The sequence below is a fragment of the Rhineura floridana genome, chromosome 11 (genome assembly GCF_030035675.1).
Source record: "Rhineura floridana isolate rRhiFlo1 chromosome 11, rRhiFlo1.hap2, whole genome shotgun sequence".
NCBI classification, from domain to species: Eukaryota; Metazoa; Chordata; class Lepidosauria; order Squamata; family Rhineuridae; genus Rhineura; species Rhineura floridana.
In genome coordinates, this window is record NC_084490.1 from 1,730,888 (window position 1) to 1,758,287 (window position 27,400).

At 49.0% G+C, this 27,400-nt stretch overlaps 1 protein-coding gene across 3 annotated transcripts in view; it reads right to left on the bottom strand.

Moving 5' to 3' along the window:
- The window catches only part of LOC133366338 (phosphatidylinositol 4,5-bisphosphate 3-kinase catalytic subunit alpha isoform-like), a 32,771-nt gene that overhangs the window by 3,876 nt on the left and 1,495 nt on the right, over nt 1-27,400 (bottom strand). For 2 of the 3 annotated variants that reach the window (XM_061589348.1, XM_061589349.1), the window contains exons 3-20: nt 26,056-26,315; nt 25,260-25,422; nt 24,896-25,105; nt 21,522-21,772; nt 18,983-19,225; nt 17,246-17,331; nt 16,788-16,893; nt 15,897-16,049; nt 12,125-12,259; nt 10,856-10,980; nt 8,377-8,458; nt 7,960-8,124; nt 5,274-5,377; nt 3,884-4,055; nt 2,664-2,770; nt 2,376-2,497; nt 1,855-1,933; nt 113-283 (exon numbers count right to left, since the gene is read on the bottom strand). In XM_061589348.1, the coding sequence (XP_061445332.1) occupies nt 113-283; nt 1,855-1,933; nt 2,376-2,497; nt 2,664-2,770; nt 3,884-4,055; nt 5,274-5,377; nt 7,960-8,124; nt 8,377-8,458; nt 10,856-10,980; nt 12,125-12,259; nt 15,897-16,049; nt 16,788-16,893; nt 17,246-17,331; nt 18,983-19,225; nt 21,522-21,772; nt 24,896-25,105; nt 25,260-25,422; nt 26,056-26,244 (2,663 nt within the window). In that variant the 5' untranslated portion in view covers nt 26,245-26,315. Of the gene's footprint in view, nt 1-37; nt 284-1,854; nt 1,934-2,375; nt 2,498-2,663; nt 2,771-3,883; nt 4,056-5,273; nt 5,378-7,959; nt 8,125-8,376; nt 8,459-10,855; nt 10,981-12,124; nt 12,260-15,896; nt 16,050-16,787; nt 16,894-17,245; nt 17,332-18,982; nt 19,226-21,521; nt 21,773-24,895; nt 25,106-25,259; nt 25,423-26,055; nt 26,316-27,400 lie in introns of all 3 variants that reach the window. The other variant, XM_061589350.1, reaches the window with a different exon arrangement.

Sequence of the window (27,400 nt, forward strand, 5' to 3'; positions counted from 1 at the left end):
ATTATAATATTGTATTTTTAAAATTACTACAACCTACCCTGGGACCCTGGGATGGTGAAGGACAGGAAAGAAACTGAATCAAGAACAATAAAGTAACCGTAGCCATGCTGACCCCTCTCCCTTGTTCTTGTCCTTCAGCCAGTGGTGCAAAGCGTTGCTGTTGAACTGCAGCGCCCCCTTGAGGCCGCCCTTGCACTGGATCTGCATGATGGTGTGGGAGCTCTTCACCACCTCAATGAGGCCCACACAATCCCCAATGGACAGGCACCCGTAGGGCAGCATCCTGTAAAGGAGGGGAAGGAAGCCAGAAGCAGAGATGGCTCAAAAGAGGATTAGGCACATTCATGGAAGAAGGCCCATAGGTGCACCTGCCTATAACTGTTAGTCACAGTGGCTAAGTGGAGCCTCTGGGCCCAGGAGCAGCGTACCTCTGAATACCAGTTGCTAGGCAGAAACAGCAGAGGGGAGCTGTGGCCTTCATGTCCTGCTTGCGGGCTTTCTTTTGGGGCATCTGGCTGGCGACTTTGGGGAAGGGCCGTAGCCCAGTGGCAGACATCTGCCTTGTGTGCAGAAGGCCCCAGTTTAGGAACAGAGGAAGTAGCCTTGTACTGAGTCAGACTACCGGTCCATCTGCCTCACTATTGTCTACACTGACTGGCAGTGGCTGTGCCAGCTCTACCTGGAGATGCCACCAGGGACTGAACCCGGGACCTACTACATGCAAAGCAAGTGCTTTACCTCTTCAATCCCCAGTAACATCTCCGAGTAGGGCTGGGGAAAAGGCACCTGCCTGAAACCCTGGACAGCCTCTGCCAGCCAGTGTAGACAAAGCTGAGCTAGATGGACCGAATGGTCTGGCTCAGTGAAGTCAGCTTCCTCTGCTCCTGGGAGTCTGGGAAACAGGGTGCCGGATGTGATGGGCCTCGGGTCCAAATCAGCAAAGCTGTCCTGACGCATATGGATGCACAGTGGGATAGGGGTGGCTTTCCACAGTCACGTGGCAACCAAAGTGATCAAGGGGATGGAGCAACTCCCCTGTGAGGAAAGGTTACGTCACTTGGGCCTTCTTCCTTGAGAGAAAAGGTGAGTAAGAGACGACATGAAAGAGGGGCATGAAATTATGCATGGCATGGAGTAAGTGGACAGATAAAAGTTTTCCTCCACCTCAGTGATGGCCACCAGCTGGGATGGTTTTAAAAGAGGATTACACAAATTCACGGAGGAGGTTACGGCTTTCAATGGCTACTAACCCTGATGGCTACACTCTGCTTCTGACTGCCAGGAAGCATGGGCTGTTTATAGCCTGACCCCCAACTCTATCTAAAAATAGTCAATTCAGATTCTTCAGCCATTGGTCAGCTAAGCCTCCACCTCTGAAAAGATCTCCCGACACTTCTGGAAGGGGCTTAGGCACTTAAAAACATAAGATTGTAAGAAGAGCCTGCTGGATTGGGACAGTGGCCATCTAGTCCAGCATCCTATTCTCACAGTGGCCAACCAGATGCCCACAAACAGGACCTGAGTGCAAAGTGCACTCTCCCCTTCTGTGGGTTCCAGCAACTGGTATTCAGAAGTATCCCGGCTCCGGCTATGGAGGCAGAGCACAGCCATCCTGGTTAGTAGCCACTGAGAGCCTTATTCTCCATGAAACTTCTGGACTTGGAGGGAGGGATCTCCAGTGGAAGGGAGTTTATTTGTTTATAAAGCGAAGAGCCAAATGAGTAAGAAGGTGGGAAGGAGGGAAATACAGACACAGAATCTGGCTCCGTACCTCTTCACACACTCATCCCTCTGAACAAGTCTATCCCCACACACGCACACACACACACATTCTGTAAGTAGCCATAATTGTACCTGAGGTCCAGTCCTTGGTTCTGCCACATGCTCTCCATGATCCGAATGATCTGCAGAGTCAACATATCTTGCCGGAGATCTAGGGATTACAGAGAAGATTATTAGAAATTAAGATGCAACTACAGCGGCCAGGAGTGTTCTAAGGGTTGAACAGTGGGTGAGGGGTATGAGCTTGAGGAAAAGATAACTGAGAGGAGCTCATGCTGGAAGTTGTGTGGAGAGAGGAAACTGTGGTCTTGGTATGTCTTTTCCCCAAAACGGAATGGAGAAACCTGGAAGAGAGGTGACACGGAAGGGTAATGACCCTTGTGGGTTTCACCATCAGGGATGTGATGAGTATTATTGCTATCTTTAGTATTAGTATTATATCATAATAACATAAGAACAGCCTGCTGAATCAGGCCAATGGCCCGTCTAGCCAGCCTCCCGTTCTCACAGTGGCCCGCCGGATGCCTATGGGAAGCATGCAAGCACACAATCCACCCAGCACACCACAGCCCCCCTCCCCATGCAGCTCTCACCATCTCCATTTTTAAAAATGATCTCGTGGTTGGTGAAGAGTAGCTCGGACATGATGTCAGGATTCTCCCAGTTTAGCCACAAGGGGCGCTTGGCTGAAGACATGATCCGGCACTCATCCAACCTGGTGCAGAGGGAGCATTTGTCACAGCTATACGCTGGAAGGCTGCGTGGAGTTGCTCCCATTCCACCAGACCTCTCCATGGAGCCCAGGAGTCCCACTCCCCACCCTCAGCCATTGCTTGAAATGGCCAAGCCCTTCTCCCCCCAGAGAGGAAGCGTGGTCTCACCGGAGGTTGCCCAGCTGGTGCACAGGATTGAGAGGACAGATAAAGCCCTGAAGCGCTTCCATATAATCTGGCCTCCTCATTTGCTCCACCAGGAACTTCATCTGCATCTTGGGAGGAGAGCAAAAGGCACCAAGAGTGCGGGGGGGGGGGGAGGAAGAGAGAGAGAGAGAGAGAGACCCTGAGCGTCTGCCACTGCAGTAAGCCCAGCCATTCAACACATGGAAAGGAGTGGGCCTGTTTCCAGGCAGATCTGAGGCTCAGAACCATTTCTGTTTGGAAAATGAACCACAGCCAAACATTTCCAGAGAAGGAGCTGTGTTAACCTGTTGCAACAAAACTAGAATGAGTCTTGTGGCACCTTGCAGAATAAGGACCCCTCCCAACTGATGCGGTCTTTTGCAGGTGTATTCTGCAACATCTTCATGATTATTTATTCCCCACCCTTCACCCTAATGTCCTAGGGCAGATCATAATAATTTAAAATACAGCATCAAAAACAGTTTAAAACAAACTGCAGTCACAGGAATAGAGTGAGTCCTGATAACGTACACCTCAGCTGTCCAACGCCAGAGTAAAGAAGTGCATCTTCAGCATACAGCAAAAGCTGCATCATGAAGGTGCCAGGCACACCTCTGTGAGGAGATACTTCCACAACTTAGACGCCCTGGGCTCCTACTGGGAGGAAGGGTGGGATACAAATCAAATCATAAATAAATAAACAAACAAACAAACGGAGGGGCTGCCACAGAGAATGCCCTTTCCTGGGCCATGTGTCATTGAGGGCCCCTCCAGACCGGTGGGTTGTTTGAGGGTGTGCTCTTGGGCAACATGTCACTGATGCAATATTAGGGCATTAGTGGTTAATTTATACTGGACTATCCACACGTCAGAAAAGAGAAGGGCTTGACCTAGTGCTCAAGTAACAGTGGGGAAACAGGGAGGGCTTTCATGACAGCCTCCTTGCCTTTTGTGACAGCCTCCTTAGGGACAGATTTTAAAAGACTGGGGCGGGGGGGGCAGGCAGAGAATTATTTGGCTAAAAGTGGGGCATCAGGCTTGTGGATTTCATTACACCCCCTCTATCTTCTCCCCCAGAACACAGGCACTGTCTGAACTCCTTTGAATGCGTGTTGGCCTCTGTTTGAGACTAGCTGCCTCGGTGTGGTAGCAACAAGGAGCTGCGTAATTTGCAAGGGAATTTGGAGGTCCAAGGCAAGTACCTTCTGAGTCTCATCTTTTTTCTCTTGCTTGAGGATGTCTGTCAGGTTGATGAGCTTCTCCATGGCCTCCACCTGCCGGTTCAGGTGCTTGAGGTACATCCCGCAGCCACGGCAAAAAGCCTCCAGCATCAGCCCAAAGCGCTGTGAGACTGGTTTGCTGTGCATCTCTGATCTACAAGGAGGCAACAAAGTGTGTCTCAGAGCCTCACAACCCTGTCTGTTCTGAAAGGCCTACTGCCAGCTTGATTCTTCTATGAATGTCGCTTTGGAACAGGAATGGGGGGAGGGGCCATAGCTCAATGGCAGAGTGCACAACGTGGAGTGCTCCTGTTCAGAGTGCCTGCCAGCCAGCCAGCCATGCCCTCCTCTAGGTCATTCCATTCCCGTTTTTCCTTCATTCGGCAAACCAGCATTCTGTGCCAGCTAAACATTCTAGGTCCTCATGGGGCTGTTTTGGGTTTCTCTATTCCCCCCTCCCCACTTAGCATTTTTTATAAAGATTTTTTCTTGGTGCTTCTGCAAACTTTGGAGCTTCTCCAAGTCTGCCTACACCTCCCTCTTTTGTGTGAATGGTGCCATTTTGTCCATGTACTGAGAATGAGTACATAGACATTCCTTGATGGAATCAATCCATCTCTTGTTTGGCCTTCCTCTTTTTCTACTCTATTCTGCTTTTCCCAGCATTATTGTCTTTTCTAGTGAATCATGTCTTCTCATGATGTGTCCAAAGTATGATAACCTCAGTTTCATCATTTTAGCTTCTAGTGATAGTTCTGGTTTAATTTGTTCTGACACCCAATTATTTGTCTTTTTCGCAGTCCATGGTATGCGCAAAGCTCTCCTCCAGCACCACATTTCAAATGAGTTGATTTTTCTCTTATCCGCGTTTTTCACTGTCTGACTTTCACATCCATACATAGAGATCGGGGATACCATGGTCTGAATGATCCTGACTTTGGTGTTCAGTGACACATCTTTATATTTATATACTGTTATTATATTCTGTTTCTGTCCTCTGCTTGGGTATCCTCTGAATGTACAGCAGTTTATAAACCCTGAAAGAAATCAGATGTAATGGGGTGTGCACTTCTGGGATTACTATTATTGTTGTTGTTGTTGTTGTTGTTGTTATTATTAATGTTCTTAAATTGTGTTCCATATAGCTGGTGGTGTTTTATTTGTTTTTAAAAGGAGTACAATTGCATTGGGCACTTAATTACAGAAAAAGCAATCAAGAAAAGAAATTTAAAAGGAAGGAGGGCAAACAAAGGCCCTGCCCCAAGCTCTGATGGTCGGCCCACAACTCCTGCAACCTTCTGCCACAGCTTTGCCTCTGCGATCCAGTCTCTGCCCACCCTGCTGCAGTTCCTTCCCTTTCCCTGTCACTTACTTCAGATGCCAGAAGTAGAAGTGCCCAATCCGCTGATTCGTCAGGGCTTTCATGGTGAGGAAGCGGGCCAGGGGGTTGTCCAGGTATTGCTCATACTTGAGAACCTTCAAGGAGGAGAGTCAAAGAAGTAAGGTGGGCTTATTTCTAGCCCACGGGGGCCCTCCCTGGCCCTCCCATGCAGGAAAGGACAGTGTTGAGCCTCAGCTACCCCAAGCGCATCAGGGAGAGTGGGCAGAGGAAGACGAGACTTCTGAGAGCTTTGAGGGAGGGGGAGGCGTTAGCAGCCCTCCAGTCTCCCTGGACAATCCCCTGGGTGATCTAGATCCCACTCCATCTGAAGGTCCCTTGCCACCTGCAAGCGCTCCGCCAGAGCTGTTGGGGAGCCATCTCGTGCATGTGCCAACTCCAACCCCCCAAGACTCCCCGCCTGGACCTTCAGACGTTTTCCCACCAACTTGCTCCCCACCTCCTGAAGTCGAGCCGGCTCCTAGTGAGACGGCGCGAGAAGCGGGTCAGAGGGTGGAACCACACAGTTGGAGATTACGAGCGAAGACCTTCTCTACTTAAGGCAGCGCCCCCCTGGTTGAGGTGCTGAGTCAACTTACTCTACACGCTGCAGAGAATGTTTAGTTAGCATAGTTGGCATCAGTAGTGAGCCAGCCTGGTTAGGTCTATGAGATGCACTGCTTTTGATGTAACCGTGACTCTAATAAAGCAAGAATTATTGCCAGTCTCGCCTCCGTCTCCTGCTCTGGGCTCTGGGCAGGACAGACAGCTAGGGAGGGAAGGTTGGGTGCAGCTTGCCCTCTTTTTTTTTTGCTCTGGCATGGCCAGCAGTGCATGACAGACAGCAATTCAACAGGCACTGCTTTCCTCATTGTACAGTTACGCCACTTCTGAGCAGGGAAGTCCCAAGGGCAGCAACTGGACCTTCCATAGTTTAGTTAAGCCTTTGCCAACCTGGTGTCCTCCAGATATTTTGGACATCCGTGCTGGCTGTGGCTGACGGAAGCCGCCGTCCAAAACTGCTTTAGTTTATCAACTCATATCACCCGTTCTTTATAACATACATTCAAGGCAGATTATGATAAATAAAATTGTTTAAAATCGTGTTCAAAAAACCCAAAACACCAAAAGAGAGAAATATTGCAGGATAAAAATGAGCCTTTCAAGGAGGCAAGCCTTCCAAAAGGTCTACAAGGGTTACCGAAACAACACCGTCTTGACTGCCCTCCTGAAAGCTGGCAGCGATGGGCCCACGTGTGCCTCTGGGGGGGGGGAATACTCCACAACCTGGACACCACAGACCAAAAACTATATCCCTCGTGGATACCCACCACAGCCTGGGCAGTGGACAAGCACGAAGGGGGACCTCAGCAGAGGAATGAATGTTGATTTAAGACCCTAAGAAGAGGCCTGCAGCTGGATCAGGGTGTCCCAACACCTGTCCTCACGGGGCCCACCAGATGCCCCAAAGGGAAGCTCGCAAGCAGGACCCGGGCACAAGAGCACTCTCCCCTTCCCCCATGGTCCCCAGCAGTGCTCTCCCCAGTTGTAATTCCCAGCAACTGGCATTCAGAGGCATATTGGGAGGAGGCCAGTCTTTGCATGGCATCCTTGTATTTATTTATTTACAGAAGATATCGGAAGGAAACTTTGACAAGCAGGAGAGCTCCAGTGTGCAGAGCTCCGCTCCACCAAAACTGAATTTCAGCTAACTCCAACAAGAAACTCTCCTCTCTCTCTCTCCCCCTCCCCTTGTCTCCATTAAAACTGCAAACTGCGGAGGTTTTTCTTTGGGGAGGGCTTCCCCCCCAGCTGGAGGGAGAGGTATCACCTTCTCTAAACTCCGATGCAGAATCGCTTCCCAAGCACTGAACAAGATTCCCAGCACCCAGGAGGCTGGGATCAAAGAGCAACTGAGCCCTTTTGAGTCTTAGCAAGCGATTGGCTTAACAAAAAGCAGCACAACAGACAATGTCCTTGGAAGAGCTTTCTCTGTTGAACCCTTTCCTAGGATATGGAACTGTTAAAAGGCACAGGAGCCGTGTCAGTCAAAAGAGGGAGGGCAATCCTCTCCAATGCCCCAAACAGCCACAAATACCCTGGATTTGAACTTAATTTTTAAGGGCTCTCCGTTTCTCCACATCTGGTGTCTGGACTGAACTGGGGAGGGGGAGCTTGCACTAGGCTGAGAATGGGGCTTGTGGAGCTGATGGGGATGGCATATGCCAAAGGAGAGCCCCCGCCTTCCCAAAATAGGTAAAACTCCTCTTTGGACTCAAGGGCCGCTGTCTCGCATTTTAAAGTTCAAAAGGTTGAGAGGGAAAAACACAGTTTTAATTTGCTCAAACCGTGTCTGGAAGCTGTTTCAAATCACTTCTTTGTTTCTCTACCATCAGCAAGGCTCACACAGCATGTTTAGATGAATTAATTGATTGGGAGGGGGGAACCATTCCGATCAACTAAAAAAGTGCTTGCATTTAATCAGGGAGCAGACCATTCTTTTTTAAAAATAGCAAGTGTGGGTGAAACACCCTGGGGTGAAGGGTAAGCGGCTTTAACCTTTTGCATCCCATTGCAACCCCCCAATTGCATGAACTGCCTTCTTGTCCAGTTTGGCCTTAACACTCCTACGATTAATCCATTGAGACTTATTTCATGGGGTGGCATCCTTCTCGGTCACCTGCACCAGCTGGATGAGGTATTGGGACAGCTTGTCATCCGTGAGTCCCTTCACGAGGCATTTCAGTGCAAACTCCCTCACAACAGGATCTGGGAAGTTGCAATCCAGGAGCTCCATGGAGAGCTCGGGTTTAATCAGCGGCCACTCCCGGAGGAGACAGTACATCTGTTCGGGGAGAGGAAGAGGCAGGTGGGAATTGAAAGGGGAATGAAGCCATCAGATCACAGCCAAGAGCAGGGGGGGGGATGTGTCCCCCTCAGCTCTGATGCAACACCCGCCTCACCCCACCCCAGTGGCAGCTAGCTCCTTGGGCAGCTCCTTGAAAGTTCAGACTAAAACCTGGACTGAATTCTACTGCCCCACTGACATGGAGCCACCAACTGCCACCACCCCACCCCAAGGACTTGTTAACCTCACCTGAGCAACCTCATCCCGTGAATTCCACTTGACAGACAGCAGTAATTTGGGGAGGGTCTCCGGTATGTTGACACAGTAGTGCCTGGAAGGGAAAAAAAGAGTAGAGAGAGAAGGGCCAGCCCTCCTGTTCCTCTCCCCTTGCAAATCCAGGAATCCTACCCCACATCCCATCCACTGCTCTGACCCACTAAAGCCACTGGCAAAGAAAATGTTGTACCCAGGATTTCTTCTTTTCCATTCTGTCTTAGCAGAGAAGTCATGTCTCCCCTTGAACATACACAGTATAGAACAGGTTCTGTCTAGCAAGGGGTTGTTAAGCCACCTCCTTGACTGAGGCATCAGATCTCTCAATCTGGACTCAATTCTCTCTTTGTTTTTAGATTTATATCCCGCCCTTCCTCCCAGCGGGAGCCCAAGGTGGCAAACAAAAGCAATAAAAACACTTTAAAACTTCATAAAAACAGACTTTAAAAATACATTAAAACAAAACATCTTTAAAAACGTTTTTAAAAAAGCTTTGAAGAACCTTAAAAAAGAAAAAAAGGTTAAAAACATATTGTTTTCAAAAAAAAGGTTTTAAAAACATGTTAAAAAACAATTCCAACACGGACACAGAGTGGGATAAAGTCTCAACTTAAAAGGCTTGTTGAAAGAGGAAGGTCTTCAATAGGCGCCAAACAGACAACAGAGATGGCACCCGTCTAATATTGAAGGGGAGGGAATTCCACAGGGCAGGTGCCACTTGGGTCAGGAATTCCTAAAATATTTCCTGCAGAACTGACATTTTGACAAGTGCCAAATAATGCTCATTCTGCTCTTGCAAGGAATCGATCCTTCAGTGGGATAGCACCTGTTGCTGTTCTTGTTGTGTGCCTTCAAGTCAGCATGACTTATGGCGACCCTATGAATCAGCAACCTCCAATAGAACAAACCACCCTGTTCAGATCTTGCAAGTTCAGGTCTCTGGCTTCCTTTATGGAATCAACCCATCTCTTGTTTGGCCTTCCTCTTTTTCTACTCCCTTCTGTTTTTCCCAGCATTATTGTCTTTTCTAGAGAATCATGTCTTCTCATGATGTATCCAAAGTATGATAGCCTCAGTTTCATCATTTTAGCTTCTAGTGACAGTTCTAGTTTAATTTGTTCTAACACCCAATTATTTGTCCTTTTCACAGTCCATGGTATCCGCAAAGCTCTCCTCCAACACCACATTTCAAATGAGTTGATTTTTCTCTTATGCACTTTTTTCACTGTCCAACTTTCACATCCATACATAGAGATCGGAAATACCATGGTCTGAATGATCCTGACTTTAGTGTTCAGTGATACATCTTTGCATTTGAGGACCTTTTCTGGTTCTCTCACAGCTGCCCTCCCAAGTCCTAGCCTCCTTCTGATCTCTTGACTATTGCTTTCATTTTGTCGTAGCACCTACTTTGGAATTCCCTACCTATTGATGATGCCCTGTTCTTGTGACTGAGATTTGCTTTAACTGTTTATAACATTGAATTTTAGATTGTTTTAACCCACCCAGAGACCTGCTGGTGAGGGGCAGGCAATGCATTTATTATTACTATTACTATTATTATTTGCTGTACTACTTTTGGCACCTGCAAAAAAACTTTTTTGTTTAAGCAAGCCTACCCAGGCATGTAGATCTGATACGTATTTTAATATACAATTTTTAAAAAGTTGTAATTATACATATCAATTTTTAAAATTTTATAATGTATGCCTGAACGGGGTGGTTTACGACAGCAGCTGCTGGAGGTTGCTGATTCATAGGGTCACCATAAGTCATAATCGACTTGAAGGCACATAACACACACACATTTTCAAAACTTCTGGTTTTATTTTGAAAATGTTTAGACTAACTTGCTTTTTAACATCTGGGGTTAGATCTTGTGGATCAGAAATTGTTTAAGTAACAGGACGCAGAGAACAGGAATAAACAGACAGTTCTCCCAGTGAAAGGCTGTAGAAAGTGGAATCCCCCAAGGACTGGAATTGGGACCTGTGCTTTTTAACTTGTTCATAAACCTTCTAGAGTTAGGGGTGAGCAGTGAGGTGGCCAAGTTTGTTCAGGGTGGTTAAAACAAAAAGGGATTGAGAAGAGGGCCTCTCCAAACTTGAGGGGATAGGCAGTAAAATGGCTTGTTGGAGGCAGTATGAATACCATTTGCTGGGAATCACAGGAGGGGAGTGTTGCTTTTGTGCTCAGGTCCTGCTTACAGGCTTCCCTTGGGAGCATCTGGTTGGCCACTGTGAGGACAGGATATGCTGGACTACAGGGGCCCCCTTTGGCCAGATCCAGCTGCTGCTGTAGGTCTCAAGTTATGTTAGAAGGAGCCTAAGGGAAGTGTCATGGAGCCCACCTGAGAACCTCTGGCACGACTGGCCTACCCTGACTGGCAGTTGTGGGAGGGAGTGGCAGCCTCCCCTTCTGCTATGCAGAGCACCCAGGATCCCAGCCCACCCACCGGTGTCGCCACAGAAAGTCCTTCTCTTGCTCAGTGATCTCCGAAAGGGGGTCCCGGTTGCAGATATTCCGCAGCTGCTCCATTTCACTGTCATCCAGGGAGCTGTCACGGGCCAGCCGGTTACTCTGGGAGAAGGTGGGAAGAGAAGCGCATGATCCTGTAACCACTTCCAGATTCCCAGTTTTGCTCCTTCCATTCCTCCTGCAGGCCAGCCCATCCCAGAGCAGAGATGCCTAGCTTCAGAAGGGTTCCCACAAAGTGGGATGCTCCTGAGCAGCGAAGGAAATTAAAACCGAAGCATTAGCAAAACAGGAGCCCTCTTGAATCTGTGTGTCCTACATTGGTTTCCCTGCCAGGCGTTAGAGCTAAAAATATATACTTTCTTGACTAGGAAAGGTTTTGCTATGGAAACTAGGGGACTTTCATTCTCATTTGTTCCTTAAGAAAGACTTGCAGCTTCGTCTTGTCCTCCCTTAAGTGGGATGGTTACAGCATTTGGGGCTCTTTCATTTAGAGCAAAGGTGAGTGAGAGGCGACATGACAGAAGTGTATAAAATCATGCATGCTGTGGAGAAAGTGGATAGAGAAATGTTTTTATCCCTCTCTCATAACGCTAGAACTCCTGGACATCCAATTAAGCTGAATTCAGGACAGACAAAAGAAAGTACTTCTTCACACAGCACAAAGTTAAACTATGGAACTCACTCCCACAAGAGGCAGTGGTGGCCACCAGCTTGAATGGCTTTAAAAGAGGATTAGACAAATTCATGGAGGAGAGGGCTATCAGTGGCTACTTGCCACAATGGCTGTGATCTACCTCCACAGTCGGAGGCTGTATACTTCTGAATACCAGTTGCTGGAAACCGCAGGCAGGGACAGTTGCTCTTGCACTCGGGTCCTGCTTGTGGGCTTCCCATAACGGGCATCTGGTTGGCCACTGTGAGAAAAGGAGGCTGGACCAGCTGGGCCCCCTTTGGCCTGAGCCAGCTGGGCTCTTCTTAGGTTCTTACAACAAGAAGCAGCCTCCATGCCTCCCAGCCTTCCCCAGCCTGGTGCCTTCCAGATGTTGTTGGACTACAAGAGTTGTGTTTTGTGGTGTCACCTGTCTCTCACTTAGGCCTGGGGAGTGAGTGTTAGGGTACGGGCACGTTGGGACCTATCTGAGTAAGTCAGAAGTCCCTCTTATTTCCCCAGTGAGATCCATTTCTCTCCCAGAAGACCCCAGCTGTATGCAACAGAGTCATATCACTGAATCAACGCTCTTCTTACCAGCCCCACCATGCAGTAGTTGAGCCCAAGTTCTCGGGACATGGCCCAGTTGGCGTGTTCCTCTATTTCAGTGGTGTCAGCAAATTTGACCGTGTGGCTATACCAGGTGAATTCCAGCTCAAGGCAGGGGGTCTCCTATAGGGGGAAAGTGAGGACATGAATTAAGAGGTGGTAAGGGCCCCTTTAGAGAGCCAACACTAGCCTGATGTTTGTGGTATGAAAAGCTACGAGGGTTTCAGTTGGAAGCTATGGGGCATGCACGGATTGCAAAATGAAGCTGTATGTCTGCCCTGAAACTTTTGGAGGCATAAGCAGTATTGAAACAGGGATCCTGTATAATTGCCCCGGTATGAGCATCATCATAAAAAGGACGTCTGGAAGGGCCCTCACAAGTAGCGTCCACATTTGCTTTTTTCCTCCTCCTTCCCACTGTCTTTTCCTTTCGTGTCGTGTCTTTAAGATTATAAGCCTGAGGGCAGGGATGATCTTATGACTGATTGTCGTAGCCTGTTCTGACAGCCTTTTTCAGCTGCAGAGTAGGTTAAAAAGACTTTTAAATATGTAAATAAATCATTCAGATTTAAAAAAGCACCTTTGCGATACACAGCACTTTACAGAATAACTTACACAAAATGCAGAGCCCTGTCCTCTGGAGATTTTGGTCTATGTTTAAAAGTCACACATAATTTCCGCTTGATCAGTTCTGCAATGTTACCGCATTATTGCCTTTAGGGGTATTATTATTATTACTATTGTCTTTATTTATCCCCCGCCATTTTTCCAAAACTGGAACTCATGGCGGCTTCCAGATAAAAAATACATATAATTAAAAACAACATACAAAATCTACATTAAAATAAGATTAAACTATTTCCAATATTAAAACCATACACACATATAGCTAAAAAAGTTCAAACTAGTTTAAAAATGATAGAATAGACATTAGCAATGCAGCACCCTTCACGCCCGATCCTTAGCCTTCAATTCCAAAGGCTTGTTGGAATAAGAAGGTCTTTGCTTGTCGGCGGAAGGACTGCAAGGAGGGGGTCATTCTTACCTCCCTAGGAAGGGAATTCCAAAGCCTAGGGGCAGCCACCGAGAAGGCCCTCTCACGCGTCCCCACTAGTCGTACTTGGGAAGATGTGGGTATTGAGAGAAGGGCCTCTCCTGAGGATCTCAGGGCCCGGGCAGGCTCATACAGGGAGATACGGTCTGATAAACAGCCTGGACCTAAGCCGTATAGGGCTTTATAGGTCATCACCAGCACTTTGAATTGTGCCCAGAAACAGATTGGCAACCAGTGGAGCTTTTTTAACAGGGGGGTAGTATGGTCCCTGTAACCAGCCCCAGTTAGCATTCTGGCTGCAGCACGTTGTACCAACTGAAGTTTCCGAACAGTCTTCAGAGGCAGCTCCACGTAGAGCACATTACAGTAATCTAAATGGGATGTGACTAAGGCATGTGTCACCATGGCCAGATCGGACGGGTCAAGGAATGGGCACAGTTGGCGCACTAATCTCAAATGTGCAAAAGCCCTCCTGGCCACTGCAGAAAACTGGGAATCCAAATTTAACGCTGAGTCCAGGAGCACACCCAAACTGCGAACCTGTGTCTTCAGGGGGAGTGTAACCCCATCCAGCACAGGCTGTATCCCTATTCCCTGATTCGCCTTACGACTGACCAGGAGCACCTCTGTCTTGTCTGGATTAAGCTTCTATTTGTTCACCCTCATCCAGTCCACCACTGATGCCAGACACTGGTTTAAAACCGAGACAGCTTCCTTGGAATTAGGTGGAAAGGAGAAATAGAGTTGGGTGTCATCAGTATACTGATGGCACCGAACCCCAAACCCCCGGACAACCTCTCCCAGCGGTTTCATGTAGATGTTAAATAGCATAGGGGACAAAACTGAGCCCTGAGGGACCCCACAGGCCAATGGCCAAGGGGTCGAACAGGAATCCCCCAGCACCACTTTCTGGGTTCGTCCCTCCAGGAAGGAATGGAGCCACTGCAAAACAGCGCCCCCAAGTCCCATCCCAGCAAGGCGGCCCAGAAGAATACCATGGTTGATGGTATCAAAAGCCAATGAGAGGTCCAGCAGAACCAACAGGGACACACTCCCCCTGTCCAGCTCTCTGCGTAGGCCGTCCACCAAGGCGACCAAAGCCGTCTCCGTCCCATAACCAGGCCTGAAACCAGATTGAAATGGATCCGGATAATCTGTTTCATCCAAGAATCCCTGGAGCTGGGAGGCCACCACACGCTCTATTACCTTACACAAAAATGGAATATTGGACACTGGCCGGTAATTATCCATTATGGAGGGGTCCAGGGAGGGCTTTTTTAACAAAGGCCTTACAACTGCCTCCTTTAGGCAACCTGGAACTCTGCCTTGGTGTAAGGAGGCGTTAACCACTCCCTTCACCCACTCAGCCAGTCCCTCTCTGGCACTTTTTATAAGACAGGAAGGGCAAGGGTCTAGCAGACATGTGGTGGCTCTCACCTCTCCAAGAATCTTGTCCACATCCTCAGGACGAACAAATTGAAAAGAATCCATCATTATTGGACAGACAGGAGCCAAAGTTACATCCCCTGAGACTGTATCAATTAGAGCATCTAAGTTGGAACGAATCTGAGCGACTTTATCTGCAAAGTGCTGTGCAAACTCTTGACAGCGGGCTGTTGAGTGATCTATGTTACCCTCTCGGGGGCCAGAATGTAAAAGACCCCTGACCACTCGAAACAGCTCCGCTGGACGGCTCCCTGCAGATGCAATGGTGGCAGAAAAGAAAGATTTCTTTGCTGCCTGCACTGCCACAGAGTAGGCCTTCAAATAGGCTCTAGCCCGTGTTCAGTCAGACTCGCTCTGAGTCTTCTGCCAACGCCGCTCTAGTCTCTGTCTCATTCGTTTCATCACCGCCAGCTCCTTGGTAAACCAAGGAGCTGGTTTGGCTCCACTTCATGAGAGAGGATGCTCAGGAGCGATTGTGTCCACCGCCCTGGCCATTTCCCCATTCCAGAGGTCCACCAGAGCTTTGACAGAATCGCCTGCCGAGGTCGCAGGAAAATCCCCAAGAGCCATCAGCCTCTGGATCCATCAGCCTCCTGGGGCGGACCATCCTAATCAGTCCCCCATCCCTGCAGAGTTCCAAGTCCCAGTGAGTCTAAACCCCACCAGGTAGTGATCTGTCCCTGACAAAGGAACCACAGAGAGTTCCTCCACACCAAGATCACCATCATCCCCCTCCACACAGAAAACAAGGTCCAGGGTGTGGCCAGAGACATGAGTGGAGCCAGATACTACTTGGGACAGACCCATGGTTGTCATTGAGGCCATGAAGTCCTGAGCCACTTCCCACAGGGCGGTCTCAGCATGGATGTTGAAGTCCCCCAGCACCACAAGCCGAGGGGACTCCAACATCAGCCCTGAGACCACCCTGGCTAGCTCAGGAAGGGTACACTTGTGTTATAGCACAACAAAAGCAGGAGAAATCCTGCCCCTCTGCCCCAAACATATGTAGTATGAAAAGGTAGAGGATTTCAGCAGGAAGCTACGGAACATGCACCGATTGCAAAGGACGTATGTCTGCCCTTGAAACTATTGCAGGAGCAAAAAGTATTGAAAGTATGATTGTATATAGCTGTCCAGTACCACAAATCATTGCAAATTCACAATAAAAGGATATCCAGAGGGGTACAAAGTTGCTCGGAGACATTTTGTAAAAAAGCAAGGAAAGGGCTGCTGTGCCGTCCAGATGACTAGCAAACTCACCTTATTGGGGTTGGAGCCCCCCACTCCAATGGGGTTCAGCAAATCCTCCAGGCCATGAGGAACAGGCCAAAGGTTCAGTGCCATCTTCCCAGCCACCAGAGTGTCTTTGTAATCAAAGAGGTTGACGTTGCCCCAGGCAAGGGGACAGTGCTCCTGTCAGGCAAGGGGACAGAGACCACAAAGGGTGCAGTCAGAGAGCAGAAGGCGTTTCTACACCCCTTAAGGCGGCATTGCTTAGAACACCAGTCTTAAACATGCACTTGGAGACCCATTTTTGAAACATTTATTTGCATGGTGATAGTGCTGTTGTTCTGGACCCGCCTTGGATCAGGCCCAGAACCCAGTAATGGGCCCCAACTCGCAAGCTGAAGAGGCCAGTGCACTTCACCCACCAAGTTTTTTCATCCCAGGCAATCCGTGTGTTCTGACTCCCAGAGAGTGCTTAATTTCTGAAAGCGAGGAGGAAGGCTGGGGCTCCTGCACTGCCCGACTTGGAAGCCCAGCCCCCTAAATATGTGGCCACCTATAGCTGCAGTGAGGCGGAAGGTCTTGGGCCGAGTACCCACTCTCAGCTTCATTCTCCGAGAGTGCCCGCTTACATCTTCAAGGATAAAGGAAGAGCTCGGTGGTAGATCATCTGCTTTGCATGCAAAGTTCCCAGATTCGACCCCTGAAGGCATCTCCAGGGAGGGGTGGGAGAGACTTCCTGCCTGAAGCTCTGGGGAGCCGCTACCCGTCAGTGTTGACAGTGCTGAGGTAGGGTTAGCTCTTCCTTGGCGCAGGGCAGCTTCCTCTCTTCCAATGTAGGCAAACAAGTCCTGCCTGGGGCTGAGGTGAAGTTCGAGTGAAACCATGGGCCCCTCCCAGATCCCCTTCCCCAAGGGGACTCACCTCTTTGGCCCCCTTGCGGCCTTTCACAGAGCAGATGGAAACGCACAGTCGGGCGGCTCGTGGCAGGTCAGTGAGATAGATGTCATAGGACAGCCACTCGTTCCACCTGGCAGTGAAAAGAGTGCATGCTGGTGCCAGGACGGGATCGCTGCAGAGGAGGCTCATCCCTGCTGTCCTCTGTGCAACCCAGAATCCCCTCTTCCATGCCTTTTTCTCCTTCCTCCATCAGGGAAGGGCCCCAGGCCACTGGCAAAGCACCTGCTTTGCATGCAAAAAGGCCCCAGGCTCAACCTCTGGAGTCTCCAGGTATGGCTGGGAGAGGTCCCCTGCCGGAAGCTCTGGAAAGCTGCTGCTGCTGCCAGTTGGGGTAGACAGTACTAGGCTAGATGAGCCAATGGAGAAGGCAGGTCCCTGTGTTACCTATGCCCCTCCCTTAACCCTAACGCTACCACAGTTACCGAGGGTTGGAACAGGGAACGCGTTGGGTGTTGACATTGTCACAAAGGGGCTCCCCACCGTGGAAAATTCCCGTCCGGACATAGATCTAGAAAGAGGAAGAGATAAAAGAGTTCAGGGGCCTCCTGCTCCAACGCCACAAACCCCTTCCTCTCCCAGAGGACCCAAGTAGGTAGCACCCTCCCCACAGAGAAAATGTAGCAAAATTGGCCATCGCCTTGCTATGATTTCTAGTTTATGTTGCTTAACACAATATTCTTCCACCTTGGGTCCCCAGATGTTGTTGGCCTGCCACTCCCACCATCCCTAGGCAGCTTGCCGATGGTCAGGGATGATGGGAGTTATAGCCTAACAACATCTGGGGACCCCAAGGCTGAAGAACACTGGAGCTTTGAGATATGTAAGCGGAAAAATGGGAGCTGCAACAAAATGTTGCAGTGTGACATGCTCCTGTTCAGGGTTCCAGACATCAAGCCATGCCCACATTCAGTCATCTCCATTCCATTCCCCACTTCCCCTGTTTTCTGTCTCCACCATCAGTCAGAATTCAATGTTCACCTAGCATGGAGTTGTTTGGGTGGGAGAGTTTTCCCCTTCCTAAAGATTTTTTTTGTACTTCTGCAAACCATTGGGGGTGTCCCAAGCCTGCCATTACCTCTGTCTTGTGGTCAATTTTGGCTATAGAAGGATCCACACTCAGAGAAGGACTTCACTATTAGTGGATGATTTAACAGAAAAATGCTGCACCTGTCTTAACTTGTGAATAGCTGGTGACACTACAAGATAGGTCATGCTCTGTTTGTCGATGTGTTAGGCTGCCAGTTGTTAGTTCTTTTATCTTCCATGCTCTGGTTCCACAGCTGGTGGCCTAAGAGATCTCCACACCTCACCTTCATTCTCTCCCATTTTGCATACTTGGATCATGTCTCCTTCCTCCCACCCTTCCAAAGGCCCTGCTACTGCTGGGTGCTGCCTGGTTGGCATTGACCCATGACAGGGCCTTTTCGACGGTGGTTACTCTTGTGCGGACTGCCCTCCCTAGTGAAGCGTTTTACACATCTTTAGATGTTTTCAGATTTAATTGTTCTTTATATAAAAGGTAAAGGTGTCCCTGCACTTGTAGTGCGAGTCGTTTCCGACTCTTAGGGTGACGTCTTCCATCATTTACTAGGCAGACCGTATATATGGGGTGGGATTGCCAGTTCCGTCCCTGGCCTTTCTTTACCCCCCAGCCTATGCCGGGTACTCATTTTACCGACCACGGATGGATGGAAGGCTGAGTGGACCTCGACCCCTTTTACCGGAGATTCGACTTCCTCCTTCCGTTGGAATCGAACTCCGGCCATGAGCAGAGCTTCGGCTGCGTTACCACTGCTTACTACTCTGTGCCACGGAGGGTATATTTTACCTTTAATTGTATTGTTGTATCACTTGTGTGTTTGCTGTCCTGGACTCCCTTGGGAGGAAGGCTGGGACCTATGTCAGTGAGTGTGGGTCTTGGTCTTCCTGACCGTGTAATCTGAGTTGCTCAGTGGTGTCCGGTGGCTCCATGTCCGTGGGGAATGGGAATCTGCTCTGAGTTTTAGTCCGAACTTTCAAAGGGCTGTCCAAGGTGCTGAAAGCAGCCTGGACAGCTCCTTGAGAGTTCGGACTACTACCCGGAGCAGATTCCACTGCCCTACTGACACAGAGCCACCAGCTGCCACTGACTCAGGTGCCTGGTTCTGCTCGCTTCCAACCTTGTCAATATCCCGGATGTTGACATTCACGTAGGTGGCACACAGGATCTTGATGCGCAGGAGGCTGTTGATGGACCAGAGCGATTTAGTGGGAACATCCCCGTTGACATGCGAGGATGTGGCCGAGCGGCGCGCATAGGAGGGCAGCACAAAGACATTGTCTGGCAGCTGGCTGTAGAGGCTCTCTTTGCTCATCAGCATCAGGTGGGGCAGGCGGCCAATGGTGATGCAATTCCTCATGTACTGGGGGCAGAAAGAGTGAAGGGGGCATACATGGTAAGTATGGGGTGATGGTGTAGCAACCCCCGGCATTTGCCATGATGCTCCTGTGCAGTTCCTGTCTGTTTCAGAGGGAAGGGCCATAGCTCAGGGGCAGAGCACCTGCCTTGCATGTGGAAGGTCCCCAGTTCAATCCCCAATAGCATCTCCAGGTAGGGCTTGGGAGTGTCTCCTATCTAAAACCTCGGATAGCCACTGTCCTTCAGTGTAGGCAGTATTGAGCCAGATGAACCATTGGTTTGACTCAGTATTAGCGTTCTACAGGTCTTCCTAAGAACATAATGTTTATTCAATCATTTAGACACTTATATCCTGCTCATCTGTTCAAACTCAGCATCCAAACAATGAAGGAAAATTAAAAATGTATGTTAAAAAAACCCCAGTCACATTAAAAAATAACAATAGCCACATATAATAACCACAACAACAGAAGAATAAAAAATAAAGTCACAGAAATGGGACACTACAGCTACTGTCTTTGCAAAATGTATGTAAGGAATTGCAGAGTTTAACTCCCTTTTTCCTTTACCTCTTTTGTTCTTCCTCGTTAACAATGTAATATCTCTATCTCTATTAGGGGCTCCACCCCTGTGTGCTTTGCACACCAACACAGGTCACCAAGGCAACTTTCCCCCTCCCCTTGTCCCCGGTCACCAAGGCACCTCCCCCACCCGACCTTCCACCTTGGTGAGGGAGGTGGTGGGGGTGGGCCATGTGGAGAGGGCTTGCTGAGGAGCTGCCCCAGCCTGTCACGCCGTGGCTCACCCAGGCCACCAACCCCCGCACCCACTCACAAGTTCTCCCGCTCTGCAGCTCTCCCCCCAGTGTTCCCTCCTGACCTGCTCCTCCTCCCTCCCACAGCCTGGAGGAAAGGTCTCTTGGAGCTGCCCCAGTCTGCCCCACTGCAGCTTGTGCAGGCCACTGCCCGCTGCTGTGCACTCGCTCATTCACTTTCCTCTGTGGGTGGCCAGGTCATCACATTGTAGTTCATAGTGCCACCTGTCTGTGGCCAAGTGAACTGCAGCATGATGATTTGAGGCTTACATTTTTATGTATACAAATACTTTAAAAAAATAGAGCAACAGAATACCAACAACAATAAAAACAGCAGAACCGACTAACCCTTCTGCAAAAACCCTCCAGAACAGATTCGGCCCCCCACCAGAATGCCAAGAATGAAAGGAAGGAGGGGCACATCCTAAAGCATGGGCGCAATGACCAAAGTGGCCCTGCCCCAGAAGCAGTGGGGAGAAGGATGCAGAGAAGGATGTCCACTGAAGACCCAGGAGGCAGCCCTTCAGTTATCCTCATCCTCATCCCAAGCCATTTAGGATTTTAAAGGTCAAAAGTGGCAGCATTTCAGGTGGCATCTGAAAGCAAAGCGTGGGCCTGAAAAATTGGTGCCATGTTGGGTGTTATGTTTACAGGGGAACGGGCCATAGCTCAATGGTACAGCATCTGCTTTGTAAGTTCAGTCCCTGGCAGCATCTCCAGATACGGCTGGAAATGTTCCCCGCCTGAAACCCTGGAGAGCTGCTGCCAGCGTGTAGACAATACCAAGCTAGATGGAACCACAGTCTGACTTGGTATAAAGCAGCTTCCTAGGTTCTTATGTTACTTCTGTAAGTGAACCACACTTCAGTGGAGTACACACTTCTGGAGGGGGGGGCATTAGCTCAGTGGTTAGAGCATCTGCCTTGTATGCAGAAGGTCCCAGGTTCAATCCCAGGTGGCATCCCCAGGTAGGACTGGGAGAGACTCCTTGCCTAAAACCCTGGACAGCCGCTGTCAGTCAGTGTAAACAGTATTGAGCTAGATGGACCACTGGTCTGACTCAATATAAGGCACCTTCCTCTGTTACTCCCTGCAGAACTCTCGTGGCAATATTTTGCACCAACTGAAGCTTCCAAATACCATTTAAAGGTAGCCCCACCATTCAAAGAAACTTCCCATGGGACTGTGCCCATCTCCCATCTGGTATGCTTCAGAGCACAAACTCCACACTAGAGCCGGCAAGGTGCAAGGGGAGGGAAAGCAGTGGCCAGCAATATATCAGGTGAAGCCAATGTGTTTCTCCTCTGGATATCGTTAGACTTCTAACTCCCATCAGCCCCAGCCAGCATGCCCAATGGCCAGGGATCAAGGGCATGCAAGTGGCACCGCTAGCTTTGGAGTGCAGAGGCATAAGCACGTGCAGAGTTCCCCTCACCTGGCGACAAGAAGCAAGGGCTTGAGAGGCAGGCAGAAAGGGGTCCCTCACCTTGTACTGGCTGAGCGGGTATTTCTCGAGCAAGTACTCATCACAGCCGCACACCTTGAGGAGGTACTTGCCCTGGTACTCTTGCACACACAGGCGCAGCTGCTCCGGCGACAGGTGCATACTGCGCGTCTTCTTCCGGATGGCCTCAGCAATCACCTGCTCCGGCAGCGCGTCATGCGGAGTCTTGAGGGTATATTTCTGTTTGTCGTTGTTTGGAGACACAATAACCCAAATGGTAACTATGATCCGACCTTCAGGAGACGGAGGGGGGGAAAAGCAGGACAAGGAACTGTCATTTGGATGAGCTGGTGTGGCACAGTGGATAGCATGGGGTCAGTATGACAGGGCTGTATGGCGGGGTAGAAATAGGGGGAGCCTCTGGTCACTCACTAGCTATCAGCCTGGCCTACCTTACAGGGCTGTCTTGCACAGGCTGCCACACTTGGAAGCCAGGGGAGCAGCAACGAGACACAGCAACATAAGAATGTCAGAAGACCCCTCCAGCAGGGGGCCTGTCTAGTCCAGCAGTATGTTCTCACAGTAGCCATCCAGATGCCCCAAAGGGAAGCCTGCAAACTGGGATTTTTCTCTTATCAGAATGCCTCACTTGTGGAACTCTTTGCTCTCACTTGGCCGAATCTTTCGTTTCCTAAAGACTGTGGAGACATCAATTTCTCAGGAGACATCTGGGTGCAACCTGATCGCTTTTAAAAATGGGGCTGGTCTCTATAATATCTTATGACGGTATTGCAGATGTCAGTTTTGTTTCATTAGTTTATAACCTAACTTGGGCCTGTGTTTTAGAGGAAAATGGGTAGGAATACTGTCAGCATGGGTATCCGCAGAAATTTTTCCAGTGGGGTGGGCAAAGTAAATGCTCCAGATGCTTGTTAATATGTTTTTTTAAACAATGTTTTAACCCTTTTTTAAAAAAGATGTTTTTAAAGCTCTTTTTAAAATGTTTATAACGTTGTTTTGTTTTAATGTATTCTAAGGTCTGTTTTTATGATGTTTTAAAGTGTTTTTAGCGCTTCTGTTTGCCACCCTGGGCTCCTGCCGGGAGGAAGGTCGGGAGAGAAATCAAATAATTGATTGATTGATTGATTAATCAATCAATCAATCAATTAATTAAGCTACTTAACTAGCATCAGCTCTGCCATTCCTGGTGGATCTGGTGACTCAGTGCTGGTGAGGCCTATCTCTGTTGCTTCTCAATGGGGAGACCTGCCGTCCATCTATGGGTGGACTTGGCATCCAGACAGTGTCTTTCCATTCACCGCTGAAACCCTTACTTCTTTGCCTGGCTCCCTTCACTTCTTCCAGCCCTTAATTAATTGCACTGCTGCTGCAGTCAACTTTGCCCACTGCATTTCCCTAAAAAACAACCGCCCCACGACGCCGGGTTGTGAACACTGAACTACACTTCAGGGTTGTCATACAGTGTTCCCACCTCCCTTTGGCAAAAAAGGTTATAATGAGACTGGACTACTTTGCAGAGCTGGTGTAACCCACACTCTCTCAGCGACAGTCCTGCCCCTTGCAATATGGGGTAAAATAACGATGGACTTCATCTGCATCAGTAGTAACAGAGTAAACTGTGAAATGCTTACAAACTCAGGGGGGGAAATCACACTTTTTGTATGAAATAAGACCTGAGCTAGGAAGAGTGTGAGCTCCTTGCATTGACACTCTACTCCCCAATGGCAGCTACACTAAACCTTGGAGAACTGAATTGGTTTCTATGGGACTGCAGCAAAGAGAAATTATTCCCCCACCACAGAAGACCAGCAGAAGAGGCTTAAAAACAAACCTAGAATCTCTAAGTAACGGGTCTTTCGCTCTGGTCTTCTCTTTGCCTAACTGGCTAGATCTGCGTTCCTAAATGTCAGTTATGGCTACGGCATCATTCCTCAGCTAAAAAGTAGACTAGTTTCTCACCAAACAAACAGGGAGAATAGGGCCTACACATTTTGCACATCTCAGGTTCTACAAATGCTAGAAACTTAAAACTTTTTTTAATTAAAATTGAGAATCTGGGGGTTGTGGTTTATTAGTGAGGGGAGGCAACTGCCCCCTTGCCCCACTTGTGAATGCCCATGGTAATCAATAACCACTAAAAATAAAGTTCAAGGACCAAGTTCAAGGTTCTAGTCTTGGTGTACAAAGCCCTATACAGCTTGGGACCAGGATACCTGAAAGACTGTCTTATTCCTTATATACCCAGTCAGTCACTGCGCTCTGCAGGTGAGGGCCTCCTGCAGATAGCATCTGATCAGAAGGTCCGTTCTGCACGATATAGGAAACAGACATTTAGTGTAGTGGCACCTACCCTGTGGAATTCCCTCCCCTTGAATATTAGACAAGCGCCATCCCTGTTATCTTTTTGGCACCTACTAAGGCCTTCCTCTTTCAACAAGCCTTTTAAGTAGAGACCTTATCCCAGTCTGCGTCTGTGTTGGAATTGCTTTCTAATGTGTTTTTAAATCTTTTTTTAAAAAAATGTCTTGAAAGCTTTTTAAAAAATGTTTTTAAAGATGTTTTGTTTTAATGTATTTTAAAGTCTGTTTTTATGATGTTTTAAAGTGTTTAGTGCTTTTGTTTGCCACCCTGGACTTCTGCTGGGAGGAAGGGTGGGATATGAATCAAATAATAAATAAATAAATTGTTATGAGTCAAAATGCACCACCAATGGAGGTTTGAGACCCTTGAGGAAAGGGATACGAGAACCACCACCCTAAAAGGAAGAAAGTGCCCAGGTTCCCCCCTTTTGGCCCTTTAATGCCATCTTGCAATTTGCCAGTTGTCTGAAGCAAGTTGCAATCCCCCCGCTCTCCTCTTCTGTACTGGGGTTGGGGAACCTTTGGCCCTCCAGATGTTGCTGAACTACAATTCCCATCTGCCCCAGCAAGCATGGATTAATGGCCAGGGATGATGGGAGTTTGTTGTAGACAACATGATGAGACTAAGGCTGAGAGATAGTGGCTTCCCTATGGCCTTGTGGATGCGGTGAGATGTGAACCAGGTACTTCCTCGCTCTCACATCTCATGCACTTGGTCATGATCAGGCACCAGTTCTTACAAAGCATGGACATTCATAGCATTTAGGCTCAGACACATGTCAGAAAGACCTGAACCAACATTTCTGAATGGTCCAAAATGGCTGTGTAGAGAAGCCACCAGGAAATTAATCTAAGTGGCTTCATTGAGGAAAAAGGACTTCTTTCCTCCTGCCACATTTCTCATTTTGCCTTATCAGATTTTAAAAACACATACCCACAGAAATGCCTCCGTGCCAAAACATTTCCCTCCTCCCACCCTCTGCTTTACACACACACACACTTCCCCATCCTGCCCCCCCAACCCACCTTACTTACCTTTGTCTAGTTTGCTGTACACATGTTTGGGTAATTCTGAGCTGGATTCCACATTGGGGGGATAGACATACAGAGCCTGACTTTGGGGGCCTGAAGATCCTCGGGTCTCCACAGCTTCACGGCAGACCGACAGGATGTTCCGCCGAAATTCCTGTACCTCAGGGTCCTTCACCAGTTCAAATTCACAGATGGGCATCCCAATAGCAAATCCTGGAGACAAAGAAGATTTTGGGCAGGAGGCGGAGAGGAACAACACATGCACACTTGACAAATGGGCACATCCATAGCGCCATTGAGTCTTCTCTGTGCTAATCCTTTAGCCCCCCATCATCCCTCCCCCAGTCTCGTTTGGCCATGGACTCACCAATTTCCCGGTTGAGGATCTTCTCCTCCCGGTTGCCCACTGGCTCAATGACTTTCAGGATGGGCTGGAAGAGGCGCAGATCACAAAGACGCCGGGACTCGTCAAAAAATTCTTCCCTCTCAGCTTCCTGCGTCACCCCCACAAAGATGTAGGAAGATTCCTCCTGGGTAGGGTGGGGGGACAAAGGGAAAGAATTTGGAGACACTGACCCCCTCCCAGAGACCCATCTCTTCTCAACTGCCAGGGTTTCTTCCCTAACTCAGTAGATTCCCGGAAGTTGTCCTCCCTCTCTCTTAATAATAGAACGCAGGGCCATCCAACAGAACTGATTTGGTGGTATGTTCAGGAAGGGCAAAAGGAAGTACTTGGTCGCGCAAAACGTATCATTAACCTACAGAACTCACAGCCACAAAATGTGGCGATGGCCACCAGCTTAGATAGCTTTAAAAGGAAATTAATGGAGGAGAATATAGGACTGATGAATGGCTCTGCAAGGATAACTAAATGGAACCTCCAGGTTCCAAAGCAGTGGACCTCTAAATACCAGCTGCAGGGCAGGGCAGGGTGGAGTGGGGGACAGAGGGAAACAGGCAGACCACAAGTGAGGCCTATTGGCTTCATGCCCTGCATGTGGGCCCCCTGCCAGCCTCCAGTTGGCCACTTTGAGAAGCAGGGAGCTCACAGCTCCCCCCAAAGCCAGAAGCTTCAGCTCCTTGCCTCCCCCCTGCTCTTGTACAGGGGTCCAAGCATTTCCTCCCCCCAACCCCTGTTTTCAAGCCCACTGGGGCTGGCTAACCTGCAGCAAGTGGGAAAGGGGGTATTTCCTGGCCTCCTTAAAAAGGTCGTGCTTGATACCCAGAAGAGTGGCTTCCCGCAGACATTCGAGCGTAACGATCATGCCGTTGGGGAGGCAGCAGTCCACCATGATCCGCGGGGGCATGAGGTGGAGCCCCCACAGCTCTCCGGACGAGGGACGTGGCGGCATGGCTGCAAAGGGGTCGGGAGACCTTGGCACGTTGCTGTAGATGTGTCAGGAAGCTAAAGCATCTTGTCCACCTGGAGGTGAGGAGGAGAGAAGGATAGGAATTGCTGCAGTCCAGTCGCAACAGCATGCATCAGCTCTGTCAGCTCCTTCACCCTGGAAGGCTGGACTTCCGGTCTCCCTCCCACTGACATGCCCCATGCTTCCTATTGGCCACTCAAGAGTATTTAGCTGCAGCATGGGAAAATGGTTGCCACATTTAGAAGATGGCCTCTGGCAGATTCATTATTTGACTCAGATGATAGTCGCTTCCCCTAGGTCCCCCAACTCTCTCTCCCCTCACAACCTGAGTGGGACAACACCATCAACCTTATGTGCAAGCTTCCAGAGACAACAAGGTTAATGGCATCTGGCAACATCCTGCCCTACAAGCCAGCAATGGGGTGTGGAAACTGCTCTGCTTCTCCGGGAACTCCAGGCTGGCTCAGAGACTTGGCTGGAGGAAGGTCTCAAGTGTTTAGTTTTAGCACTGTGGACAGGGATTTTTTTATTCTTAATTACTCCTAGGGTTAGGGTCACCCAATGAGAGGGATAGGTGGGAGGTTCACAACAGCCAAGAAGAAGTCTTCTTTTGCACAATGCAGAGCTTGATTTGTGGAACTCACCGCCAGAAGATGCGGCGATGGCCACTGACTTAGATGGCTTTGAAAAGGCTATCAGACAATTTCACAAGAGAACAAAAGGTCTACAAATGGCCATAGCTAAATGCAGCCTAAGAGCCCAGAGGCAGCCTACCTCTGGATGTGGGAGAGGGCCATTGTCTTAATGCCTGCTCTAGCAGGGCTTTTTATGAATGGATTAAAACATGGCATACGAGATAACATAGCAGATTTATTTCTTAAAACACACAACCTCAGGGGGGAGGAATACAATTTTAAAAAGCACAAATGTAAATGCAGCCAGATTAAATTACACCCTGAGAAGATGAGTTTCCCCCCCTCCTTGCTGGCTACCAGAAGTTAAATAAATAAATGTGTTCTTGCAACACTTCCAAAAAGTGCTCATGCCAGGACTTTGGTGAATCTCCACGGGGGGGTCAGTTTCTTGTTGTGAGGCACAACTGAAGATAACATTCCTTGGTGGCCCTCCTGTCTGAATG